Source organism: Agelaius phoeniceus, chromosome 38 (assembly GCF_051311805.1).
Source record: "Agelaius phoeniceus isolate bAgePho1 chromosome 38, bAgePho1.hap1, whole genome shotgun sequence".
NCBI lineage: Eukaryota > Metazoa > Chordata > Aves > Passeriformes > Icteridae > Agelaius > Agelaius phoeniceus.
In genome coordinates, this window is record NC_135304.1 from 981,674 (window position 1) to 1,005,276 (window position 23,603).

At 56.1% G+C, this 23,603-nt stretch overlaps 2 protein-coding genes across 4 annotated transcripts; both read right to left on the reverse strand.

Annotated features, from left to right (window-relative positions):
* Positions 1–542: 542 nt before the first annotated feature.
* CDC42EP2 (CDC42 effector protein 2) lies at positions 543–7,236 on the reverse strand. Of its 2 annotated transcripts, none has more exons than XM_054653589.2 (3): positions 6,974–7,236; positions 2,465–3,189; positions 543–1,476 (listed from the first exon to the last, which is right to left on the reverse strand). In XM_054653589.2, the coding sequence occupies exon 2, from the start codon at positions 3,172–3,174 to the stop codon at positions 2,482–2,484; it is 693 nt and encodes a 230-aa protein (XP_054509564.2). In that variant the 5' UTR covers positions 3,175–3,189; positions 6,974–7,236; the 3' UTR covers positions 543–1,476; positions 2,465–2,481. The 2 variants fall into 2 exon arrangements, with proteins under 2 accessions (XP_054509564.2, XP_077028613.1); XM_077172498.1 differs by lacking the exon at positions 6,974–7,236 and adding an exon at positions 4,581–5,412.
* Positions 7,237–9,893: 2,657 nt separating this feature from the next.
* On the reverse strand, positions 9,894–23,510 carry POLA2 (DNA polymerase alpha 2, accessory subunit). Of its 2 annotated transcripts, XR_013180215.1 has the most exons (19): positions 22,876–23,510; positions 22,442–22,569; positions 22,269–22,354; positions 21,910–21,964; positions 21,725–21,831; positions 20,731–20,930; positions 19,697–19,785; positions 18,052–18,207; positions 17,357–17,419; positions 17,025–17,067; positions 15,976–16,094; positions 14,802–14,840; positions 14,623–14,696; positions 13,225–13,333; positions 12,524–12,630; positions 12,172–12,231; positions 11,507–11,633; positions 10,316–10,694; positions 9,894–10,130 (listed from the first exon to the last, which is right to left on the reverse strand). XR_013180215.1 is itself a non-coding variant. In XM_077172499.1 (18 exons), exons 1-18 carry the CDS (start codon positions 23,003–23,005, stop codon positions 10,401–10,403), a joined length of 1,986 nt encoding a protein of 661 aa, XP_077028614.1. In that variant the 5' UTR covers positions 23,006–23,510; the 3' UTR covers positions 9,894–10,400. The 2 variants fall into 2 exon arrangements, 1 of the variants encoding a protein (XP_077028614.1); XM_077172499.1 differs by having other exon boundaries at positions 9,894–10,694.
* Positions 23,511–23,603: the final 93 nt, after the last annotated feature.

Below are 23,603 nucleotides of genomic sequence, written 5' to 3' on the forward strand. Positions count from 1 at the left end.
AGACAGCTCCATCTTTAAATCACTGATTGAGGTGGAACCCAGGAAAACTGGGGTGAAATCCAGGAAAAAAAGTCCACGCACGTTGTCCCAACCCAGCCCGGGTTGGAAAGCCCCCAAAACACCCAAAATGTGGTGAAACCCGCCCAAAATGAGCTGTTCTGGGCTGTTTGTGGGACAGGAGGGGACACAGAGCCACGTTCCCATCCCAATCTCTGGGCCTAATTAATCACAAACATCCCTGGGCTTAATTAATCACAAACGAGGAGGCTCTGAAACAGCTGGAATTGGTTTGGAGAGGAAAAATCCCCAAAATAAATAAAACGTGGACAGAGGGTGGGGGGAGAGAAGGGTTCAGAGCAGGGAAGAGTTGGACTAAATAGCAATTAAACCTTGATTGAGCTTAATTAACCTCAGTCTGCTGCTCATCTGACAGGTGAGAGCCTTGGGGAACGGTTTCATTCCCAAATTCTGGGTGTTTGCACCAAAAGTGGTTGGGGTTTAGCGGCGCAGAGCGGGAGGGGAAGGAAGAGGCGGGACGAGGGTTGGTTAATGAGAATCTAATGAGTCATTAGTCAGATAATCTAAATTAGACTCGTCAGGCAATGAGGAACAGCACCAGCAGCGGGGGCAGGAGGGGCCGCGGTTCCGCCCTGGGGGGATCCCGGCCTCATTTTGGGCTGAAACCGCCGGAAATCAGTGAAAGGGCGGAATCTGCGACCGGAGCCTGGGCAAGGAGGCCCCGCTGGTCCCGCCCTGTCCCGCTGGGGCACCCGCAGCGTTTCCAGAGGGGTTTTGGTCCCCATTCCCCAAAATCCAGCTGGGATTGCCCTCAGCACTGCCCCTCAGCTCCCGCTCCGCCCGCACAATCCCTCGGGACCCCTCGATCCCGGGATCCTCCCGCAGCTCACGCTGGGGTTTTTGGTTGGTTCCGCGTCTCCTCGATGATTCCCGGTCGCTCCAGGTCACCCCAGAGGGGTTTTGGCCCCTCCATGGATTGAGTTCCTAAATCAAGGGTCCCCTTGGGATATCCCAGCTCCTCCACGCGGAGTTTTGGCTTCTCCACAGGGTGGAGATTTCCCCATCCGTGGGGTTTCCAGAGGATTCCACGGAGCAGAATTTGGGGTTCAGAGAGTTCAGGAGGTTCAGAGCCGTGGAGAACAAACCCCGGTGTCCCCCCGCGTCCTCCTGGCCGGAATCTTTGGGAATTCACCCCAAAAGTTTGGGGGGTGACTTTGGGTCCGATGGAATTGAATCCTCCTGGCCGGAATCTTTGGGAATTCACCCCAAAAGTTTGGGGGGTGACTTTGGGTCCGATGGAATCGAATCCTCCTGGCCGGAATCTTTGGGAATTCACCCCAAAATCTGGGGGTGCCTTTGGGTCCGACGGGCCGGGGTCGCGTTTCCCATGGTCGGGAGGAGGCCACTGAGGGGAGCTCGTGGGGCCCCTCTGCTTCTCCCCCGAGGCTGAGCCCTCACCTGGAGTGAGGAAAGGTGAGAACCCGAGCTGGAATAGAGATCCATGTCCGAAAACAGCCCAAAATCCTTCTCCATCCTCATCCTCATCCTCATCATCCATTTCCCAAGCTGGAATCTGAGATCCACGTCCAAAACCAGCCCAAAATCCTCCTCCATCCTCATCCTCACCATCCATTTCCCAAGCTGGAATCTGAGATCCATATCCAAAAACAGCCCAAAATCCTCCATCCCCATCCTCATCCTCACCGTCCATTTCCCAACGCCTTCACCCAAGCTGGAATCTGAGATCCACATCCAAAACCACCCAAAATCCTCCTCCATCCTCATCCTCAACATCCATTTCCCAATGGTGCCACCTTCACCCAAGCTGGAATCTGAGATCCACATCTGAAAACACCCAAAATCCTCCACCCTCATCCTTAAAAAACACCCCAAGTCCTCCAAAAAACACCCCAAATCCTCCTCCATGCTCATCCTCATCCTCACCATCCATTTCCCAATAGTGCCACCTTCACCCGAGCTGGAATCTGAGATCCACATCCAAAACCACCCCAAATCCTCCTCCATGCCCATCCTCATCCTCACCATCCATTTCCCAAGCTGGAATCTGAGATCCACATCCAAAACCACCCCAAATCCTCCTCTGTGCCCATGCTCATCCTCACCGTCCATTTCCCAAGCTGGATCTGAGATCCACATCCAAAACCACCCAAAACTGTCCATCCTCATCCTCACATCCATTTCCCAATGGTGCCACCTTCACCCAAGCTGGAATCTGAGATCCACATCCAAAACCACCCCAAATCCTCCTCCATCCTCATCCTCACCGTCCATTTCCCAAGCTGGAATCTGAGATCCACATCCCTAAACCACCCCAAATCCTCCTCCATGCCCATGCTTATCCTCACCGTCCATTTCCCAAACTGGAATCTGAGATCCACATCCTAAACCACCCCAAATCCTCCTCCATGCCCATCCTCATCCTCACCGTCCGTTCCCCGTGGATCACGTCGGGATCTCGGGCCGGGCGGCGGCGCCGCGCTCGGCCTGGTGCCGGTCCATGACCTGCAGCACGTCCTCCAGGATGGAGGGGCCCAGGTCCACGTGCAGGGACAGCAGGGAGCCGGCGTGGGACAGGAAGGGCTCGGCCTCGCCGTTGGCGGCCGCACGGGGACACGGCGATGGTGACGATGGTGATGATGGTGATGGCGATGACAGTGACGGCGCCGTGGCCTCGTCCAGGTGCAGCCGCGGAGGCTTCGGCGGCGCCTGCGCCGCGGGCAGGGTCAGGGCCTGGGCAGCACCGAGCGCCGGCAGCGAGATCGCGTTCTTGAGCAGCGGCGACGGCGCGGCCTCGGCGCCCGACACGGTGCCCGACACGGTGCCCGACATGGTGCCCGACACGGTGCCCGACACGGTGCCTGACATGGTGGCCGTGCGCGAGAACTCGAAGGGCGCCGTCGTCGCCGTCCCCTCGTCGTCGCGGTCAGCGGCGCCGCGGGGCAGCAGGTGGAACTTGCCCTGCAGGAAGGAGACGTCCCCGAAGGTGTCGGCCTGGCCGCCGCTGCCCACGTGGATGGTGTGGCGGAAGTCGCCCAGGGGCGGGCTGATCATGTCCGAGGAGAGGATGTCCCGCAGCTTCTCCTTCCTGCCCTTGCGGCTGCCCCGCTTCAGGTAGATGGGCACCTTGGTGGCCATGGCGCTCAGGGCAGCCTGCGAGAGGAGAAGGGCTCAGCTCCGGGCGCTCGGAAATGCACCCCAGGCCCGCCCTGCTGCGGTACCGACCCCGCAGAGCGGGGAATGGGATCCAGGAATGCAGGGAAATGCAGGGTTTGGGATTTTCGGGAGGAGCTGGCGGTCAGGAGAGCAGAGCGCTGGGAAGAGGCGTTTTGAACCCTAAAGGGATTTGGGGTTTTCTCACCCTGCTCTGTCCTCGGCCCCACCCAGCCCAGCTGGAGTAAAAAACCAGAAATTTCGGAGATTTGGGGCCAGAAGGGGAAGGAAGTTGGGGTTTCCCCTGTTTCAGGCGTGAACTCTTGAGTTCAGCTGAATCTGGGCAGGATTTTCCAGCTCTGAGAGGCAAAAAAGGGAATTTTTTGGTGCCATGAACGCATCCAGCCTTGGGATTCACCTCGCTGGGAGGGGACAAAGGGATGGAAAGGGTTTGGGGCCGCCAGAATGTTCCCTGCTAAATCAGCAGTGGGGAGTTCTGGAGGTTTTCGCCCTTTGCACGAATTCTCAGGGCAGAAAAATTCCAGCCAGCCCGGGCTTTGTAACCGCGGCGCCGGCGGCGGGGACAGAGCAGCGCCGGGGATTTGGGGACGCTGCGTGAGGGATTTAGGGACGGGTTTGGCCCTAAAAACACAACAACAGCAGCAGCAGCAGCAGCAGCGCCCGAGGGATGGAAAATCCCATTTCTCCTTCACGGCTGCAAACCTGCCCTGACCCTGCCTGTTCACTGCCTTTGGGGATATTCCTGCAAAATTCCCTCATTTTAGGGGATATTCCTGCAAAATTCCCTGCTTTTGGGAGAATATTCCTTCAAAATTCTCTGCTTTTGGGGAATATTCCTTCAAAATTCCCTGCTTTTGGGGAATATTCTTTCAAAATTCCCTGCTTTTAGGGATATTCCCTCAGAATTCCCTGCTTTTGGGGATATTCCCTTATTACCCTATTTTTAGGAAATATTCCCTTATAATTCCTTGGTTTTAGGGAACATTCCCTTATAATTCCCTGTGTTTAGGGTATAACCCCCCCATTTTTAAGGAATACTCTCTCATGATCCCCCATTTTTAAGGAATACTCCCTTATTATCCCATTTTTAGGGAATAATCCCCCATTTTTAGGGATTTCTCCCTCATTATCCCATATTTTTAGGAACTGTTCCCTTATCATCCCCTGTTTTTAGGAAATACTCCCTTATTATCCTGTTCTCCTGTTCTCATGGACTTCTCCCCCGCTTTCATGGAATTCTCCCCATTTATGCCCCGTTTTCATGGCATTCTCCCCCATTATCCCCCATTTTTATGGAATTCTCCCCCATTTTCCTGGAATTCTCCCCTGTTATTCCCCATTTTCCCCCCAACCCCCCCAGACCCCGTTACCGGCACCGGCGCCGCTCCCGAGGCCTCGAGGGGAGGGAAGGGGAGGGAAGGGAAGGGAAGGGAAGGGAAGGGAAGGGAAGGGAAGGGAAGGGAAGGGAAGGGGATCCCAGAATGGGGAAAGGATCCCGGGGAAGGGGAGAGGATCCCGGGGCAATCCCAGGGATCGGGGATGGGGAGAGGATCCCAGGGAAGGGAAAGGATCCCGGGACAGGAGAGGATCCCGGGGATGGGAGAAGGGGAAAGGATCCCGGGATAGGAGAGGATCCCAGGATGGGGAGAGGGTCCCGGGGATCAGGGATGGGGAGAGGATCCCGGGATGGGAGAGGATCCCGGGATGGGGAGAGGATCCAGGGAAGGGAGAGGATCCCAGGATAGGGGAGAGGATCCCGGGGCGATCCCGGGGATCGGGGCAGGGCCCGGCCCCGGCGGCTCCGGGCAGGAGAATCCTGACAGTGCAGAACGAGCGGCCGCTAATCCCGGGATTAGTGCGGGACAGACAGACGGACAGAGGGACGGACAGAGGGACGGACGGGAGGGGGCGGGCAGCAGGGACAGCGCCGGGGAAAATTGGCCTTGGGAATCGGGATCGGCACCGGGAAAAGGGGAATTGGAGGGGAAAAAAATGGAATTATAGGGGGGAAAATGGGTTTGTAGGGGAAAGAAGTGGATTTGGAGGAAATAAAGCAGATTTGCAGGTTATAAAATAATGTGGATTCCCAGGTGGGGCTGAGGATGACGATGATGATGGTGGTGGTGATGATGGTGATGATGAAGGGATGAAGATCCCGGAGCTGTCAGTGCCCTGGGATCCGGATTTTCCCCTCCTGGGCTTTTCCCACCCCAAATTTGCTGCCCCCCCCCCCCCCGACCTCGGTGCCTCCCCCCGGGCGCCCCCGCTCGGAAAAAGCCCCGGGAATGGGGAAATGCTGGGAATGGGAAATGCTGGGAATGGGAAATGGGGAATGCCGGGAATGGGGAAATGCTGGGAATGGGGAAATGCTGGGAATGGGGAAAATGCTGGGAATGGGGAAAATGCTGGGAATGGGGAAATGGGAAATGCCGGGAATGGGGAAATGCCGGGAATGGGAAATGCCGGGAATGGGGGAAATGGGCCGGGAAAGGAAGAAAACACCAGAAAGCTGCAAGAAAGAATCCATTCCTGGGAATTTCCATCCCTGAAATCCCAGGAGAAGCCAGGACACCCCGAAGGACGAGTCAGGAATGAGGAAAACGGGGAAGAACAGGAGAAAAACAGGGGAAAAAACAGGGAAAAACAGGGGAAAAAACCAGGGAAAAACGGGAAAAAACAGGGGGAAAAAGCAGGGAAAAACAAGGGAAAAAACCGGGAAAAAAGCGGGAAAAGGGGATGTTTTCCCCGGGATCCGAGTGGGAGGAGCTCCAGGAGCTGCTCCCAGGACTCCGACCCCTGGAATCGCCCGAATCAGCAGATTCGATTCCCACGGAGGAAAATTTGAGGAATTTCCCCCATTTCTATCAATTCTGGCTCCAATAGAGGAAACCCCGCTCCTTTTCCATCCATTTTTGGTGAATTTGGGATCTTTTTTGTAAATTGCAGGAAAATTTTGTCCCCTTTTCAGCACTTGGGGCTTCAGCACATCCAGGTCTTTAATTTCCACCCGGTTTTAGGAATTCAGGCTTCAGCTCAGGAGAAATTTGGGATCTTTTTGCCTCTTGCCGCAAATTTACCTCTCACGACCTGGAAATTTCACTCATTTTCCACCCGGATTTGGAGATTCCTACCTCGGTCTGGAATTTTCTGCCCATTTTCAGCCCCTCAACATTTTTACTTCCCCCCCCCCCACCCCCGTTTTTCCATTAAAATTCCAATTTCCCGCTCATTTTGGGCCCCGCCACACAGAAATTTGGGGTTTTTTTGGCCAATTTTCAGGACTTTCGGTGCTGTCTGAGCAGCCCTTCCCCGCCCTGCTGCGATTCCCTCCTCCTTTTCCCCAGGCGGGGATCCGGGGATGGAATTCAATCCTTAAATCTCCTTTTCCCATGGGAACGGCCCGAGGGAGGCGCAGCCTCCGAAACCTCCTCGGGTTCCTCCCATTCCTCCCTCCTGGGCCTTTCCAGCCTTTTTTGGGTGCCCGGTTCCTCCCCGGGCAGCGGATTTGCCCCGGGATCGCTCCCGAGCTTGGATTTTCCCAAAAAGGGACGGAAAAGCCCCAATTTCCCCGCAGCGGTCCCGGCGCTGCAGGAGCGGGAGAGAGGAGGAGGAGGAGGAGGAGCCCTTGGGATGATGAAGGCCCTGGTGGGGGTTTTTGGGGAATGCGGATTTTGGGAACCCGTCCGTGAGCTCCGAGCACGGGAGAAGCCGGGATGGGTTAAAATCGAATAAAAACGGGGAAATCGCCCCGATCCCGACCCACCTGGGGAGCGCAGCGCAGAGCCCGGCCCGGGGGCAGCGCAGCGGCGCCGCTTCCATGCCAGGGACCCGCCGGGCTCCTCCCTTTTCCCGGAAAACCCCGGGCTCGGGACAGGCCCGGAGGATGAGGAAGAGGAAGGAAGGAAGAAATCTCGGCCTCGGCCACCGCCCGACCCCTCCCGGTGACAGAAAATCCACGGGAAAAGCCAAATTCCGGGAAAAGCCAAAATCCAGGAAAAGCCAAACTCCAGGAAAAGCCAAACTCCAGGAAAAGCCAAACTCCAGGAAAAGCCAAATTCCGGGAAAAGCAAACTCCAGGAAAAGCCAAATCCCAGGAAAAGCAGCGGCGGCGGCGGCGGCGGCTCCTCCGGGCCGGGAAGTGGCGCAGGAGCGGCCGCGGGTCGGGGATGGGGTCGGAGTCCGCTCGGGCTCCCGGACACTCCTTGGAAATGCGGGGGCGCGGAAAGCTCGGGATTCGGAAATCCGGGGATTCAGAAATCCAGGGATTCGGAAATCCGGGGCTTCGGGAATCCAGGGATTCGGAAATCCGGGGGTTCGGGAAATCCTTGAGTTCAGGAAATCCGGGGATTCAGAAATTCGGGGGTTCGGAAATCCGGGAGTCCGAAAATCCGGGGATTCGGGAATCTGGAGGTTCAGAAATCCGGGGGTTCAGGAATCCGGGGGTTTGGGAATCCAGGGATTCTCCTGTTCGCAGGAAAAAACGCCCGGAAAGCGCCGGGCCGGGATCCGGGGCTGCTCCAGGGATCCAGGGGCCGTTCCAGGGATTCCGGGGCCGTTCCGAGGCCGCTCCGGGGCCGTTCCGGGGCTATTCCAAGGATCCAGGGGCCGTTCCAGGGATTCCGGGGCCGTTCCAGGGATTCCGGGGCCGTTCCGGGGCTCTGCCGCTGCTCTAAGCCGGGAGCGGGCGGAGCCGGGCTCTCCAATTAAGCGCTGTTTTAATTGAGCGCTGTTTTAATGAAGCGCTGTTTTAATTGAGCGCTGTTTTAATGAAGCCGGGCCGCGGAGAGGGCGGGGGCCCTGGGGGAAGGTTCCGCTCTCTTTCCCCGGATCAAAGGAAGGAATCGCTGCCTTCCCCTGAAACCCGGGGGATGCGGATGCGGGATGTGGATGCGGGATGGGACAGCGCCGCCGGGAGGGCACGAAAGGCTCGGCCCGCGACAGCCCGGGATGGAGGGGGAGTCCTGGGATGGAGGGGAATCCCGGGATTGAGGGGGAATCCCCTTTCCCTTCCCTTCCCTTCCCTTCCCTTTCCTTTCCTTTCCTTTCCTTTCCTTTCCTTTCCTTTCCTTTCCTTTCCTTTCCTTTCCTTTCCTTTCCTTTCCTTTCCTTTCCTTTCCTTTCCTTTCCTTTCCTTTCCTTTCCTTTCCTTTCCTTCCCTTCCCTTCCCTTCCCTTCCCTTCCCTTCCCTTCCCTTCCCTTCCCTTCCCTTCCCTTCCCTTCCCTTCCCTTCCCTTCCCTTCCCTTCCCTTCCCTTCCCTTCCCTTCCCTTCCCCTTCATTCCCGGGGGTGTCACCCCCTGATCCCAGGATGGGGATCTGGAATTCAGGATCGGGATCGGGGCTGGAATCCAGGATTTGGGACTGGGAATCAGGGCCGGGATTCAAGATCAGGGCCGGGATTTGGGATCCAGGATCAGGATTCGGGATCAGGGCTGGAATCCAGGATTTGGGATTCAGGATCAGGGCCGGGATTCAGGATCTGGGCTGGGATTTGGGATCCAGGATCAGGATCCAGATCAGGGCCGGGATTCGGGATCCAGGATCAGGATTTGGGATCGGGGTCAGGATTTGGGATCAGGATTCGGGATCAGGGCTGGGATTCGGGATCGGGATTTGGGATCAGGATCAGGATTCAGGATTGGGATCAGGGCCAGGATTTGGGATTGGGATTTGGGATCCAGGATCAGGATTCGGGATCAGGGCTGGAATCCAGGATTTGGGATTCAGGATCAGGGCCAGGATTCAGGATTGAGATCAGGGCCGGGATTCGGGATTCGGGATCGGTCCCAGCGGATCCCAGGCCCCAACCCTGGCCTCGCTTCCCTTCCCGGGAATTCCCGGAGCCCCCTTGGAGTCTCCCCGAAAATAAACCTGGAAAAATCCCAGTGGGATCGGGTCCCTGCCCCAAAACCCTTGGGAATTCCCAAATTAAATCCTGAATTTGGGATGGGATTGAGCGGTGGGGGCTCTGTGGGGTGGAAGAGTCGAAATTCCCAAATTCCTCCTCCTCCTCCTCTGGCTCTTCCCGCTGCTGTTTTAACCAAAATCGGGGTTTTTCCAAGGGAAACTGGGAGGAAATTTGGATTCTGCTCCATTTGTAAAAACAAAAAAAGGAAATAAAGCTGGAAATGGGAGGAAAATAAGATTTTATGGATGTTGGGAAAATTGTATTTGATTTGGGGTGAGAAATGCTGGAATTGGGCAAAGAGCAGGGGAGGAGCTGGGAGGTGACCTCAGCACTTCCCAACTGCTCCGTGGGGATATTTGGGGAGAAAAAGGAGATTTTGGGGAAAATCCCAGCCACACACCAGTCATGAGTGTAATCCCCCTCCCCAGCCCCAATTTTCCCAGGTTTTACCCCAAAATCCTCCCCCTGGATTTGCCCTTTCCCTCAGGAAACGACACCGGCACAGGCAGAAACTTTAATGAATTTTCACCTTCATCATCAAAAATTTGGGGCAAAAAGTTTGGGAAAAGGGTCAAAGCCAGACCTGCAGCTGGTTTGGTTTTCCCTGGGAAGCAGCAGCAGCGCCAGGAACCCGTAATTAATTAATTGGGTTTGGATTAATTAAACTCCCACGCCCGGATTCCCCTTCCCAGATTCCTGAATCCTGAATTCTCCTGGGGGAATCCTCCACAGGCAGGGTCATTCTGGGGGGGGGGGGGTTAACCCCAATTAATTCCAGGAGTTTGAACAGGAATTCCAGGCGTTTTAACCACAATTCCAGGAGCTTTAACACAAATTCCAGAGTTTTAACCAGAATTCCAGGAGCTTGAACAGGAATTACAGGAGTTTTAACCACAATTCCAGGAGTTAACCACAATTCCAGGAGCTTTAACACAAATTCCAGGAGCTTTAACCAGAATTCCAGGAGCTTGAACAGGAATTACAGGAGTTTCACCCCAATTCCAGGAGTTTCACTGCAATTCCAGGAATTTTGCCCGAATTCCAGGAGTTTCACCCCAAATTCCAGGAGTTTCTCCCCAATTCCAGGAATTTCAGTCGCAATTCCAGGCGTTTCACCCCAATTCCAGGAATTTTGCCCAAATTCCAGGAGTTTCACACCCAAATTCCAGGCGTTTCTCACCAATTCCAGGAGTTTCACCCCAAATTCCAGGAATTTCAGCCCCAAATTCCAGGAGTTTCTCCCCGGTTCTGCAGCCCCGCGTGGGGAGGGGCAGGGCTGGGGCTCAGATCCTCACGACCTGGGCGGCCACGCAGGGGCTGCGCCGGGGGGCGGCCCCGGGAACGTCCCTGGGGTTGTCCCCGGGATTGTCCCCCTGTCCGTCCCCATCCCTGTCCCTCTGTCCGTCCCCCTGTCCGTCCCCCTGTCCATCCCCGTGTCCATCCCCGTGTCCATCCCTGTGTCCATCCCCGTGTCCGTCCCCGTGTCCGTCCCTCCGCAGCAGCAGCCGCCCGTAGGTGCCCCCGGCCTGGCCCTTGGTCAAACGCCCGGGGTTGATGCAGACACAGCCCAGGACGTCCTGAGGGACAGAGGGACAGGGACAGAGGGACAGAGGGACAGGGATAGAGGGACAGAGGGACAGGGACAGAGGGACAGGGACAGGGACAGAGGGACAGGGACAGGGGGACAGAGGGACAGGGGGACAGAGGGACAGAGGGACAGGGACAGGGGGACAGAGGGACAGGGACAGAGGGACAGGGACAGGGGGACAGAGGGACAGAGGGACAGAGGGACAGGGACAGAGGGACAGGGACAGAGGGACAGGGACAGGGGGACAGAGGGACAGGGGGACAGAGGGACAGGGACAGAGGGACAGGGACAGAGGGACAGAGGGACAGAGGGACAGAGGGACAGGGAAAAGGGACAGGGATGTGGAAAAGGGGATGGGGACAGGGACAGAGGGACAGGGACAAGGGGACAAGGACAGAGATGGGGATGGGGACAGGGATGGGGATAAGGACAAGGGATGGGGACAGGGGTGGGGACAGCAGGGGGAGTGAAACACCCATGAATGCAAAGGATCTGGGACCCCCCAGCCCCTCCAGCCCCCAGGTCCGGGTGCTTTGAGTCCCTCCCAGCCCCTCCAGACCCCAACACCCACCAAGCCCGGGGGATTTGTGCGCCCCCATCCCCATCCCGGCCCTTCCTGGGGCTTTTCCTGATGAAATTCACCCTGGGGGGGTCCCAGGGGTCTCTTGGGGGTCCCTCAGGGGTCCCAGGGGTCTCTCAGGGGTCCCAGGGGGGTCCCAGGGGGGTCCCAGGGGTCTCTCAGGGGTCCCAGGGGTCTCTCAGGGGTCCCAGGAGGGTCCCAAGGGGGTCCCAGGGTCCCACCTTGATGAAGAAGCGCAGCTCCGAGGGCGTCACCAGCACGTCCGGGGTCACCGGCAGCGCCGCGAACGCCCCCAGAGCCTCGAAATCCACGTTGAGCTCCTCAGAGGGGGGGTACAGGGGGTAGAAACTGGGAAAAACGGGGATTTGGGGTGAGAAATGGGGATTTGGGGTGAGAAATGGGGATTTGGGGTGAGAAATGGGGATTTGGGGTGAGAAATGGGATTTGGGGTGAGAAATGGGGATTTGGGGTGAGAAATGGGGATTTGGGGTGAGAAATGGGGATTTTGGGGTGAGAAATGGGGATTTTGGGGAGAAAAAATGGGGATTGGGGAGGGAAATGGGGATTTTGGGGAGGGAAAAAGGGGATTTGGGGAGGAAGGAGGGGATTTGGGGAGGAAAAAAGGGGGGTTTGGGGAGGAAGGAGGAGTTTTGGGGAGCAAAGAGGGGTTTTGAGAAGGAAGGAGGGGTTTGGGGCAGAAAAAGCCGATTTTGGGGAGGAAGGAGGGGGTTTTGAGAAGGAAGGAGGGGATTTTGGGGAGGATAAAGGGGATTTGGGGAGAAAGGAGGGATTTTGGGGAGGAAGGAGGGGTTTTGGGGAGGATAAAGGGGATTTTGGGGAGGAAGGAGGGGTTTTGGTCAGAAAAAGCCGATTTTGGGGCTCTCACCTGCGCTGGGTCAGGACGTGCCGCAGGATCCGCGTGAAGCGATCGGAGACCCCGGGGGAGCTGCGGGAGGAACGGGAGAGAAACGGGTGAAAAAAGGGAGGAAACGGGAAAAAATGGGTGGGAAAAAAAGGGGAAAATGGGAGAGGAAAATGGGGAGAAAGAGGGGATTTGGGGGGGAAAGGGAGGAGAGAAAAGGGAGAGGAGAAAAAGGTAAAAAAAAAAAGAGGAAAATGGTGAAAAAGGGGGGGAGATGAAAGAAAGGGGAGGAAAGGTTAAAGAAAGAGGGGAAAAGGTTAAAAATGGGGGGAAAAGGTGAAAAAAAGGGAAAAAGGTCAGAAAGGGGAAGCGGCACCTGCAGATCTCCTCAGCCCCCAGGTGCAGGAGGAGGTCGGTGGAGGTGAGGCCCAGGATGACGCCGTCCACGTCCAGGGTGCAGGGATCCGGCACCAGGAGCACGCGCTGGACACGGGATGGACACGGGATGGACACGGGATGGACACACGGATACACGGGATGGACACACGGATACACGGGATGGACACGGGATGGACACACGGACACATGGGATGGACACGGGATGGACACGGGATGGACAGATGGACATGGGATGGACACGGGATGGACACGGGATGGACACACGGATACACGGGATGGACACACGGACACGGGATGGACACGGGATGGACACGGGATGGACACACGGACAGGGGACGGACACATGGACACACGGGATGGACACGGGATGGACACACGGACACAGGATGGACACACGGACACACGGGACGGACACACAGACATGGGATGGACACACAGGATGGACACGGACACACGGACATGGGATGGACACACGGACAGCCCTGTGAGCCCCAGGATGCCCCAAATCCTCCTAAAATGCCCCCAAACCCCCCTGGAATGCCCCAAATTTGCCCTAATTCACCCCAAAACCACCCCAAAACCACCCCAATCCCATTGAGTTTCCCTTAAATCCCCAAGATGTTCCCCAGATCCCCAGGGACGTTTTGGGGTGAAAAGCGCGAGTTTTGGGGCCGGTACCGCTCTGTCCTCCTTGGGCAGGTCCGAGAGGGAGAAGGGCGGCTGAGGGTACACGGGGGGGTGGGAGACGTCCCGGAGAGAGGGCACCAAAACCAGCTGGGAGCCAGAGCTGGGGAGGGAAAAACGGGGAAATGAGAGGGGTTTGGGGGGAAAAATGGGGATTTTGGGGGGAAAAATGGTGATTTTGGGAAAAAAAATCCCCCTGGGAATGGGGAATTTGGGGCTGGCTCTGTGAGCCCCAGAGTGAGGGCACCAGGACCAGCTGGGAGCCAGAGCTGGGGAGAAACAAACAGGGGAAATGGGGAATGAGAGGGGTTTGGGGTGAAAAATGGGGATTTTGGGAAAAAAAATCCCATAGGAATGGGGAATTTGGGGCTGGTTCTGTGAGCACATCCTGGGAGATGGCCCAGAGTGAGGGCACCAGAACCAGCTGGGAGCCAGAGCTGGGGAGAAAGAAGGAAAATTGGGATTGGAGGGGGAAAAAAGAGAGAGTTTTGGGGTGAAAAGTGGCGATTTTGGGAAAAATCCCCCTGGGAATGGGGAATTTGGGGCTGGCTCTGTGAGCCCCAGAGTGAGGGCACCAGCACCAGCTGGGAGCCAGAGCTGGGGAGGGAAAAACAGGGAAAATGGGGAATGAGAGAGGTTTGGGGGGAAAAATGGGGATTTTGGGAAAAAAGGGGCGATTTTGGGGTGAAAAGGGGCGATTTTGGGAAAAAAATCCCCCTGGGAATGGGGAATTTGGGGCTGGTTCTGTGAGCAGTATGTGGGAAACATCCCAGAGTGAGGGCACCAGGACCAGCCCTGGGGAAAAGAGGGAAAAATGGGATTGGGGAGGAAAAATGAGAGTTTTGGGGTGAGAAGTGGCAATTTTGGGGTGGAAAGTGGCAATTTTGGGTGGAAAGTGGCGATTTTGGGGTGAGAAGTGGCGATTTTGGGACAAACCCCCCCCTGGGGCTGGGGAATTTGGGGTGGGGAGTTTGGGGATGGGGAATTTGGGGATGGGGAATTTGGGGATGGGGAATTTGGGGATGGGGAATTTGGGGTGGGGAATTTGGGATGGGGAATTTGGGATGGGGAATTTGGGGATGGGGAATTTGGGGTGGGGAATTTGGGGTGGGGAATTTGGGATGGGGAATTTGGGGTGGGGAATTTGGGATGGGGAATTTGGGGTGGGGAGTTTGGGGATGGGGAATTTGGGGTGGGGAATTTGGGGTGGGGAATTTGGGATGGGGAATTTGGGATGGGGAATTTGGGATGGGGAATTTGGGGAATTGGGATGGGGAATTTGGGATGGGGAATTTGGGGTGGGGAATTTGGGCTGGGGAATTTGGGGAATTGGGATGGGGAATTTGGGATGGGGAGTTTGGGGTGGGGAATTTGGGGTGGTCCCATCCCCACCTCCGGGTGCCCTCGATGATGGTCCTGAGGCAGAGCCTGAACACGTCCGGGAAGGGGCTCAGGAGCTGGCAGCCCTGGAATGGGGCAGAATCCCAGGATTTGCACAATTCCAGGGATTCTGGGGGTTTGGGGCTCCCCGGAGCTGCAGGGATTGGGGGGATTTGGGGGCCCCTCCTCACCTCCACCTGCTCGTGCTTGGCATCCAGGAAGGGCCCAAACTGGGGGAAAACGGAGAAAATCGGCAAAAAATCAGCCCCCAAAAAATACAATTTTTGATAATTCTCATTAATGAACCCCAGATTTTAGCCCACACCCCCCCAAAAAATGGAGAAAATCGGCAAAAAAATCACCCCAAAAATATGATTTAAAATAAGCATATAATTTTAATAATTATATATTATATAATTTTAATAATTATATATTATAAAATATATAACTTTAAAAACTCATTCATCAATGAACCCAAATTTTAGCCCACACCCCCCAAAAAATGGAGAAAATCAGCAAAAAATCACCCCAAAAATAGAATTTAAAATAACTATAAAATATATAATTTTAATAATTATATAATATATAATTTTAATAATTATATATTATAAAATATATCATTTTAGTAATTCATTCATCAATGAACCCAAATTTCAGCCCAAACCCCCACAGTTTCAGGGCAAAATGAGCCCGAAAAGGGGAAATTGCTGAAATTGGTGCTTTGTGCCCAGAGAGGGAACAGGGATTTGACTCCAAGGGCAGGGTTTGCTCTTCAAATTGAGATTTTCTGGCACTTTGGGCTGAGAAATGAGGATTTTGGGGGTTGTGGGTGAAAAATGAGAGGTTTGGGCACTTTTAGGGTGAAAAATGAGAGATTTGGGCACTCTTGGGTGAACAATGATAGGTTTGGGCACTCTTGGGTGAAAAATGAGAGATTTGGGCACTTTTGGGTGAAAAATGAGAGGGTTTGGGGCATTCTTGGGTGAACAATGAGGGGTTTGGGGCATTTTTGGGGTGAAAAATGAGAGATTTGGGCACTCTTGCGTGAACAATCAGAGATTTGGGGCATTTTTGGGGTGAACAATGAGAGGTTTGGGCACTTTAGGGTGAACAATGAGAGGTTTGGGCACTTTTAGGTGAACAATGAGGGGTTTGGGGTCAGCAATGGGATTTTAATGTGAATTCTGGGGGGTTTGGAGCCTCCCCAGTGTTGGAGGCCGGGGGCTCGGGGCGATGATGGCGCCGTTCGTTAAACCGGGCCGCTAATGAGGCGTTCATTAATTAAACAGCTCCGTTAATGAGGCGTTCATTAATTAAACCGCGCCGCTAATGAAGGAGGCCTTCATTAATTACTGAATTCCCTACCAGGATGCAGAGGTCGGGGTGGTCCCGCTCCACCACGTCCAGGAGGTCCCGGAGGGGCTCGAAGGCGGCGCTGTCCGAGGGCGTGAAGGGACCACAGGCAACGAGCACCGAGCACGGGGCTGGGGAAATAATGGGGAATAATGGGAAATAATGGGGGAATAATGGGGGAATAATGGGGAATAATGGGGGAAAAATAATGGGGAATAATGGGGGAATAATGGGGGAATAATGGGGGAGAAATAATGGGGAAATAATGGGGAATAATGGGGGAAATAATGGGGGAATAATGGGGAATAATGGGGGAAATAATGGGGGGATAATGGGGGAATAATGGGGAAATAATGGGGAAATAATGGGGGAATAATGGGGAATAATGGGGGAATAGTGGGAGAATAATGGGGGAAATAATGGGGAATAATGGGGGAATAATGGGGGAATAATGGGGAAAAAATGGGGAATAATGGGGGAATAATGGGGAAATAATGGGGAATAATGGGGAATAATGGGGGAAATAATGGGGGAATAATGGGGAAATAATGGGGGGAATAATGGGGGAATAATGGGGATAACGGGGAAATAATGGGGGAATAATGGGGGGATAATGGGGAGTTTGGGGAAATATTGGGGATCGGGGAATAATGGGGGTTGGGGAATAATGGGGAGTTTGGGGGCAAATGGGGGTTGTGGGGAAAATGGGGTTTGGGGGGAAAAATGGGGGTTTTTGGGGAGAAAAAATTGGGGTTTTTGGGGAAAAAATGGGGGTTTGGGGGAAAATGGGGATTGGGAAAAAATGGGGTTTGGGGAGAAATAGGGGTTGGGGGAAATAATGGGGGTTGGGGAAAATGGGGGTTTTGGGAAAATGGGGGTTTGGGGGAAAATGGGGTTTGGGAGGGGGAAAAGGGGATTTGGGGAAAATAAAGGAGTTTGGGGACAGAAAGGGAGAAAAAGGGGGAGATGGAATCCAAAGGGAACTTTGGGGATAAAAATGAGGATTTGGGGATAAAAATGAGGATTTGGGGGCAGAAATGGGGACAGAAAGCGGAGCTCACCTGCCATGGGCTCCGTGGGGGTGTGGAAGGGCAGAGGGACCCCCTGGGAAAGGCAGGAATGGCCAAAAATGCCCCAAATCCACCCCAAAATGCCCCAATTCCTCCATTTCCACCCCAAATCCTCCAATTCCACCCCAAATCCAACCCAAAATGCCCCAATTCCACCCCAAATCCCCCAATTCCACCCCAAATGCCCCAATTCCACCCCAAATGCTCCAATTCCCCCAATTCTGCCCCAATTCCACCCCAAATGCCCCAAATCCACCCCAAATGCCCCAATTCCACCCCAATTCCCCCAAATCCACCCAATTTCTCCGCCAGTCTGGGGTCACCTCGTAGAGTTTGGTCACCACCATCCTCCTGCCCGTGGTGTTGGTGCCTTCCAGAGCCACCACCTGAGGGATTGGGGGAAAAAGGGGGGAAATTGGGAAAAAGGGTGGGAATCCAGGAAAAGGGGCGGGAATAAGGGAAAAGGGGTGGGAATTGGGGGGAAAATGGGGAAAAAGGGGCAGGAATTGGGGACAAGGGGGCAGGAATGAAGGAAAATGGAGAAAAATGGGGCAGGAATTGGGGGAAAGGGGCAGGAATTGGGGGAAAAGGGGCAGGAATGAAGGAAAATGGGGAAAAAGGGGCAGGAATTGGGGAAAATGGGGAAAAAGGGGCAGGGATTGGGGAAAGGGGCAGGAATTGGGGAAAAGGGGCAGGAATGAAGGAAAATGGGGAAAAAGGGGCAGGAACTGGGGACAAGGGGCAGGAATTGGGAAAAGGGGCAGGAATTGGGGAAAATGGGGCAGGAATTGGGGAAAGGGGCAGGAACTGGGGACAAGGGGCAGGAATTGGGGGGGACAAGGGGCAGGAATTGGGAAATGGGGCAGGAATTGGGGAAAGGGGCAGGAATTGGGGAAAATGGGGCAGGAATTGGGGAAAATGGGGACAAGGGGCAGGAATTGGGGGGGACAAGGGGCAGGAATTGGGGGGGACAAGGGGCAGGAACTGGGGGGGACAAGGGGGATGCCCCCATCCTGACCTGCCCTGGGAACAGGGAATATTCCGGAAGCTCCGAGAGGTCCAGGGGCACCTGGGCCCCCCCCGAGTGCTCCCTGTCCCCCAGCAGCAGCACGGATTTGGGGTTCAGCTTCCCGTTCCCATCACAGCCGATCCGGCCCAGCACCGTCAGCGGCTCCTGCCCACCCACACGGGGCCAATGCACCCCAAAATGGGGCAGGGGGGACGGAAAATGGGGATTTTAACCCAAAATGGGGCAGGGGGGGCAGAAAATGGGGATTTTAACCCAAAATAGGGGGGGATTAACACAAAATGGGGATTTTAACCCAAAATGGGGCAGGGGGGGCAGAAAATGGGGATTTTAACGCAAAATGGGGGGGATTAACACAAAATGGGGATTTTAACCCAAAATGGGACAGGGGGGGCAGGAAATGGGGATTTTAACCCAAAATGGGGGGGGAGTAACACAAAATGGGGATTTTAACCCAAAATAGGGGGGGATTAACACAAAATGGGGAGGGTTTAACCCCAAAATAGGGGGAATTAACACAAAATGGGGGCTTTAACCCAAAATGGGGGGGGGGGTAACACAAAATGGGGATTTTAACCCAGAATGAGGAGGGATTAACACAAAATGGGGATTTTAACCCAAAATGGGGGGGATTAACACAAAATGGGGATTTTAACCCAGAATGAGGAGGGGTTAACACAAAATGGGGATTTTAACCCAAAATAGGGGGGGGATTAACACAAAATGGGGATTTTAACCCAAAATGGGGGGGAGGAACACAAAATGGGGGGTTTAACCTAGGGATTAACCCAAAATGGGGGGGATTCACCCCAAAACAGAGGGGTTTAAACCAAAAGGAGAGGATTTAACACAAAGCAGGGGAGATTCACACCAGAACTGGGGGTTCCACCCCAAATGGGGAGGTTTAGCATGAAATGGGGGGGGTCTCACCCCAAATGGGGAGGTTTAGCATGAAATGGGGGGGGTCTCACCCCAAATGGGGATGTTTAGTATAAATGGGGGGATTCACCCCAAATGGGGATGTTTAGCATGACATGGGGGGGTCTCACCCCAAATGGGGAGGTTTAGCATCAAATGGGGGGGATTCACCCCAAATGGGGATGTTTAGTATAAATGGGGGGATTCACCCCAAATGGGGAGGTTTAGCAGGACATGGGGGGGTCTCACCCCAAATGGGGAGGTTTAGCAGGACATGGGGGGGGTCTCACCCCAAATGGGGATGTTTAGCAGGACATGGGGGGGTCTCACCCCAAATGGGGAGGTTTAGTACAAAATGGGGGGGATTCACCCCAAATGGGGATGTTTAGCAGGACATGGGGGGGTCTCACCCCAAATGGGGATGTTTAGCAGGACATGGGGGGGGTCTCACCCCAAATGGGGATGTTTAGCAGGACATGGGGGGGTCTCACCCCAAATGGGGATGTTTAGCAGGACATGGGGGGGTCTCACCCCAAATGGGGAGGTTTAGCAGGATATGGGGGGGGATTCACCCCAAATGGGGAGGTTTAGTACAAAATGGGGGGGATTCACCCCAAATGGGGATGTTTAGCAGGACATGGGGGGGATTCACCCCAAATGGGGATGTTTAGCAGGACATGGGGGGGTCTCTCTCACCCCGCAGGGCGCGGGGCCTCACCTGCGCAGGGAGCGCGGCGCAGCTGAAGCCGTCCAGGCCGTGGTGCCTCCGCAGAACCTCCCCGAGCGCCTCGACCCGCTCGGCCAGCACTGGGGGGGACGGGGTCACCAAACAACCCTGACCTCTGACCCCTGGGGTCACCAAACAACCCTGACCTCTGACACCTGGGTGACCTCGGGGTCACCAAACAACCCTGACCTCTGACCCCTGAGTGACCCCGGGGTCACCAAACAACCCTGACCTCTGACCCCAACCCTGACCCCTGAGTGACCCCTGAGTCACCAAACAACCCTGACCTCTGACCCCTGGGGTCACCAAACAACCCTGACCTCTGACCCCAACCCCTGGGTCACCAAACAACCCTGACCTCTGACCCCTGGGGTCACCAAACAACCCTGACCTCTGACCCCTGAGTGACCCCGGGGTCACCAAACAACCCTGACCTCTGACCCCTGGGTGACCCCAGAGTGACCCTGGGGTCACCAAACAACCCTGACCTCTGACCCCAACCCCTGGGTCACCAAACAACCCTGACCTCTGACCCCAACCCTGACCCCTGAGTGACCCCGGGGTCACCAAACAACCCTGACCTCTGACCCCAACCTCTGACCCCTGAGTGACCCCGGGGTCACAAACAACCCCTGACCTCTGACCCCTGGGTGACCCCTGACCCCAGAGTGACCCCAGGGTCACCAAACACCCCCTGACCCCAACCTCTGACCCCAATCCCTGACCCCTCCTGAGCTCAGAGTGACCCCAGGGTCACCAAACACCTCCTGACCATGACCCCAATCCCTGACCCCCCCTCAAGCTGGGGGTGACCCTGGTGTCACCAAACACCCCCTGACCCCAGAGTGACCCCAGGGTCACCAAACACCCCTTGACCCTGCCCCCCCGATCCGGTGTATCCCCACTGTCCCCCCGACCCTGACCCCCCCTGATCCGGGGCTGTCCCCGTGTCCCCCCCGGGTGTCCCCGTGTCCCCCCCGTGTCCCCCCCAGGTGTCCCCGTGTCCCCCCCCTGTCCCCGCCCACCTTCCCTGACGTCCAGCGCCTTCTGGAACATGAACCTGTAGGGTTTGCTCAGGCTCCGCTCGGGGCTCCCGAAGGTTCTGACGCCGCTGCCCCAGGCCGGGCCCCGCGCGGCCCCGAACGAGGCCCCGAACGAGGCCCCGAACGAGGCCACGACCTCGCCCCGGCCGCCCCTGCCCGGGTACTTCTGGGAGGGGGCGGCGCTGTGGGCACAGAACAGGGCCGGGATTTGGGGCTGAACCCCCTGGAAATTCGGGGGATTTGGGGTTTTCTGTTTTGTCACCCCTGCCCTGAGCACCACGTGGGGCCTGAAGGGCTGAATCCCCCGGGAGCAGAGGGGATTCGGGGCTTTGGGCTGGTTAAGGAGGCTTTAGAAAGAATTAAAGTTTGTGGCTTTAAAGGCTTTGGGATTGCAAAGCGTTCGGTGAGGAATTTAACGATTCCCCCCGAATTTACAGCTGTAAAATGCTCCAAAATTCAACAATTTATTTAAAAATAAATGTTTGTCGCTTTAAAGGCTTTGGAATTGCAAGTTCAGGGTGGATTTAACAATTCCCCCCGAATTTACAGAGCTTCTAAAATGCTCCAAAATCCGACTCCCACAATGATTTAGGATTTTAGTTTGGGTTGATTAATGTGGTTAATGTGACTAATTAACATTTATTTAAAAATAATTAAAGTTTGTAGCTTTAATGGCTTTGGAATTGCAAGTTCAGGGTGGATTTAACAACCCCCCCCCGAATTCACAGAGCTGAAATGCTCCAATTCAAATCCCACAATGATTTAGGATTTTAGCTTGGGTTGATCAATGTGGCTTTAAAAATAAATGTTTGTAGGCTTAAAGGCTTTGGAATTGCAAGTTCGGGGTGGATTTAACGATTCCCCCCAAATTTACAGAGCTGAAATGCTCCAAAATCCAACTCCCACACAGATTTGGGATTTTCAGGGAAAGGCAGGAAGCAAAGAAGGAAAAGCTGACTGAGGAGCCCTGACTGACCTCGGGGAGAAGCTGCCGGGGGAGAAGAGCCCCGAGGGGCTGCGGGAGGACGGCGCCCGCTTGGCCCGGGGGGTCTCAGGTGTGGAATTGCTGCGCTTGTGGGGGCCCTGCAGGGAACAGGCACAGCACAGTGACCTTTGTGGGTGCATTTAAGGCAAACCCCGCGGGTTTGGGGTGGCTCCCACCTTGGACAGGGTGGTGTAGGCGTCCAGCAGCTCGTCCTCCTGCTCCTCGTCCAGGCTGCTCTTGGTTAAGGGCTAAAAACGCTCCTGGTTTGGGGTGGAACCCAAAATCTGAGAATTCCTCCCATTCCCAGCCTCCCCATGGGGATCTGGGACAGCTCAGGGCCCCCATTTTCTGCCAGAGCCCCCAAAACTGCTCAGGATCTCCTCAGGATGTTGGGATAAGCTTGGGAGCTCCTGGGGATGTGAGGATAAGCTCGGGATCTCCTCAGGATTTTGGGATCTCCTGGGATTTCGGGATCTCCTCAGGATCTCCTCAGGATTTCGGGATCTCCTCGGGATCCCCTGGGATGTGAGGATACAGCTCCTGGAGCGAGTGGATGTCGTGGAGCAGCCCCCGGCGCTCGTCCCTCCCGCGCCGCCCGCGGCTGCTGCGCTTTGCCAGCACCTGGGGCAGCAGGACAGGCATGGGGTGAGCGCTCCCGGCCATCCCGGGGCCTTCTGGGGATCGAAGGGGAGACCTGGGGACCCTCACCTCGTGCTCGAAGGCGTCCAGGCCCTCGGGGGTGAGCTGCAGGTCCAGGTCTTTGCTGGTGACGAAGGCCAGCAGCTCGTTGGCCAAGGCCACCGGGCCCAGCCCATGGCTCAGGCACAGCTCCACCACTGAGGGGAGAACGGGGACTCAGGGGGTCCCAAATCCCACCGAGATTCCCCCACAAAACATTTGGCTCCCTCCCCCAATCACCCCCTCAATTCTCTGTGCCCCCTCCAAACCCGGCAGGTCCCAAAATCCTGGACCCCACAACAGCCGCCGTGAACCAAAGAACCCCTCAGAGCTCCCCTGGGACCCTCAAACCTCCTCTGACACCCCCAGTCCCGCCTCACAGCCCCCCTGACACCCCCAAACCCCTTCCTCCTCCCCAAGCCCCTCCATCTCCCCCCACAGGCCGCGTCCCCCGGAGCCCTCACGCTTGTCGGGCACTTCCTCGCCCTCGCAGCGCAGCTCGAAAAGCCGCAGCTCCCTCAGCACCGCCTCGGCCGTCACCGCCTCCGGGCCCCGCTCCGGTTCCAGCTCCGGCTCCATCCCCGGCTCCGCCATGTCCGCGCTCGAACAGCGCGGGCGCGGCTCCGCGAGGGGAAGGGCGTGGCTACGCCGTATAAGGAGAAAAGGCGTGGCGAAGGACGGGTAAAAGGCGTGGTTATTCAAATTTAGACAGAACGGACCAATGGGAGCGCGATGGGCGGGTGAGGGGGCGGGACCGGCGTGCTCCAAGCACCGCCCATCAGGGGTGGGAGGGGAGAAGGGCGGGAGGAAAAAAGGGCGGGAAAATTCGCGCCCTCAGAGCGCTGAGGGGGCGGGGCTGAGGCGGCTCTGAGGGAACCGAACCCGGCCGGGCCTGAGGGGCGGAACCGGGAATGGGGGGGCGGAACCGGGCCTGAGGGGCGGAACCGGGAATGGGGGGGCGGAACCGGGAATGGGGGGGCGGAACCGGGTATGGAGGGTCCTGCTCAGGTCTGAGAGGTGGAACCGGGTCCGAGGGGTCGAACCGGCGGGTATGGAGGGTCCTGCTCGGGCCCGGGGGTCGCACCTGCCCTGGGGATTCTGCCCCGGGTCTGGGGTCCCCTCCCTGCCCATCCCCTCATCCCCTACGAGTCACGGCAGCCTCATCCTGCACCCCCCGCCCAGGAGACATCCC

Coding starts and splice junctions, on each gene's coding strand:
- CDC42EP2 (XM_054653589.2), bottom strand. CDS start 3,174: ATGGCCACCAAGGTGCCCATCTACCTGAAGCGGGGCAGCCGCAAGGGC.
- POLA2 (XM_077172499.1), bottom strand. CDS start 23,005: ATGGCGGAGCCGGGGATGGAGCCGGAGCTGGAACCGGAGCGGGGCCCG. Junction 20,931..21,724: donor CCCGGCAGCTTCTCCCCGAG/GTCAGTCAGGGC, acceptor CTGTGCCCACAG/CGCCGCCCCCTCCCAGAAGT. Junction 10,695..11,506: donor AGCTGCGCTTCTTCATCAAG/GTGGGACCCTGG, acceptor TCTGTCCCTCAG/GACGTCCTGGGCTGTGTCTG.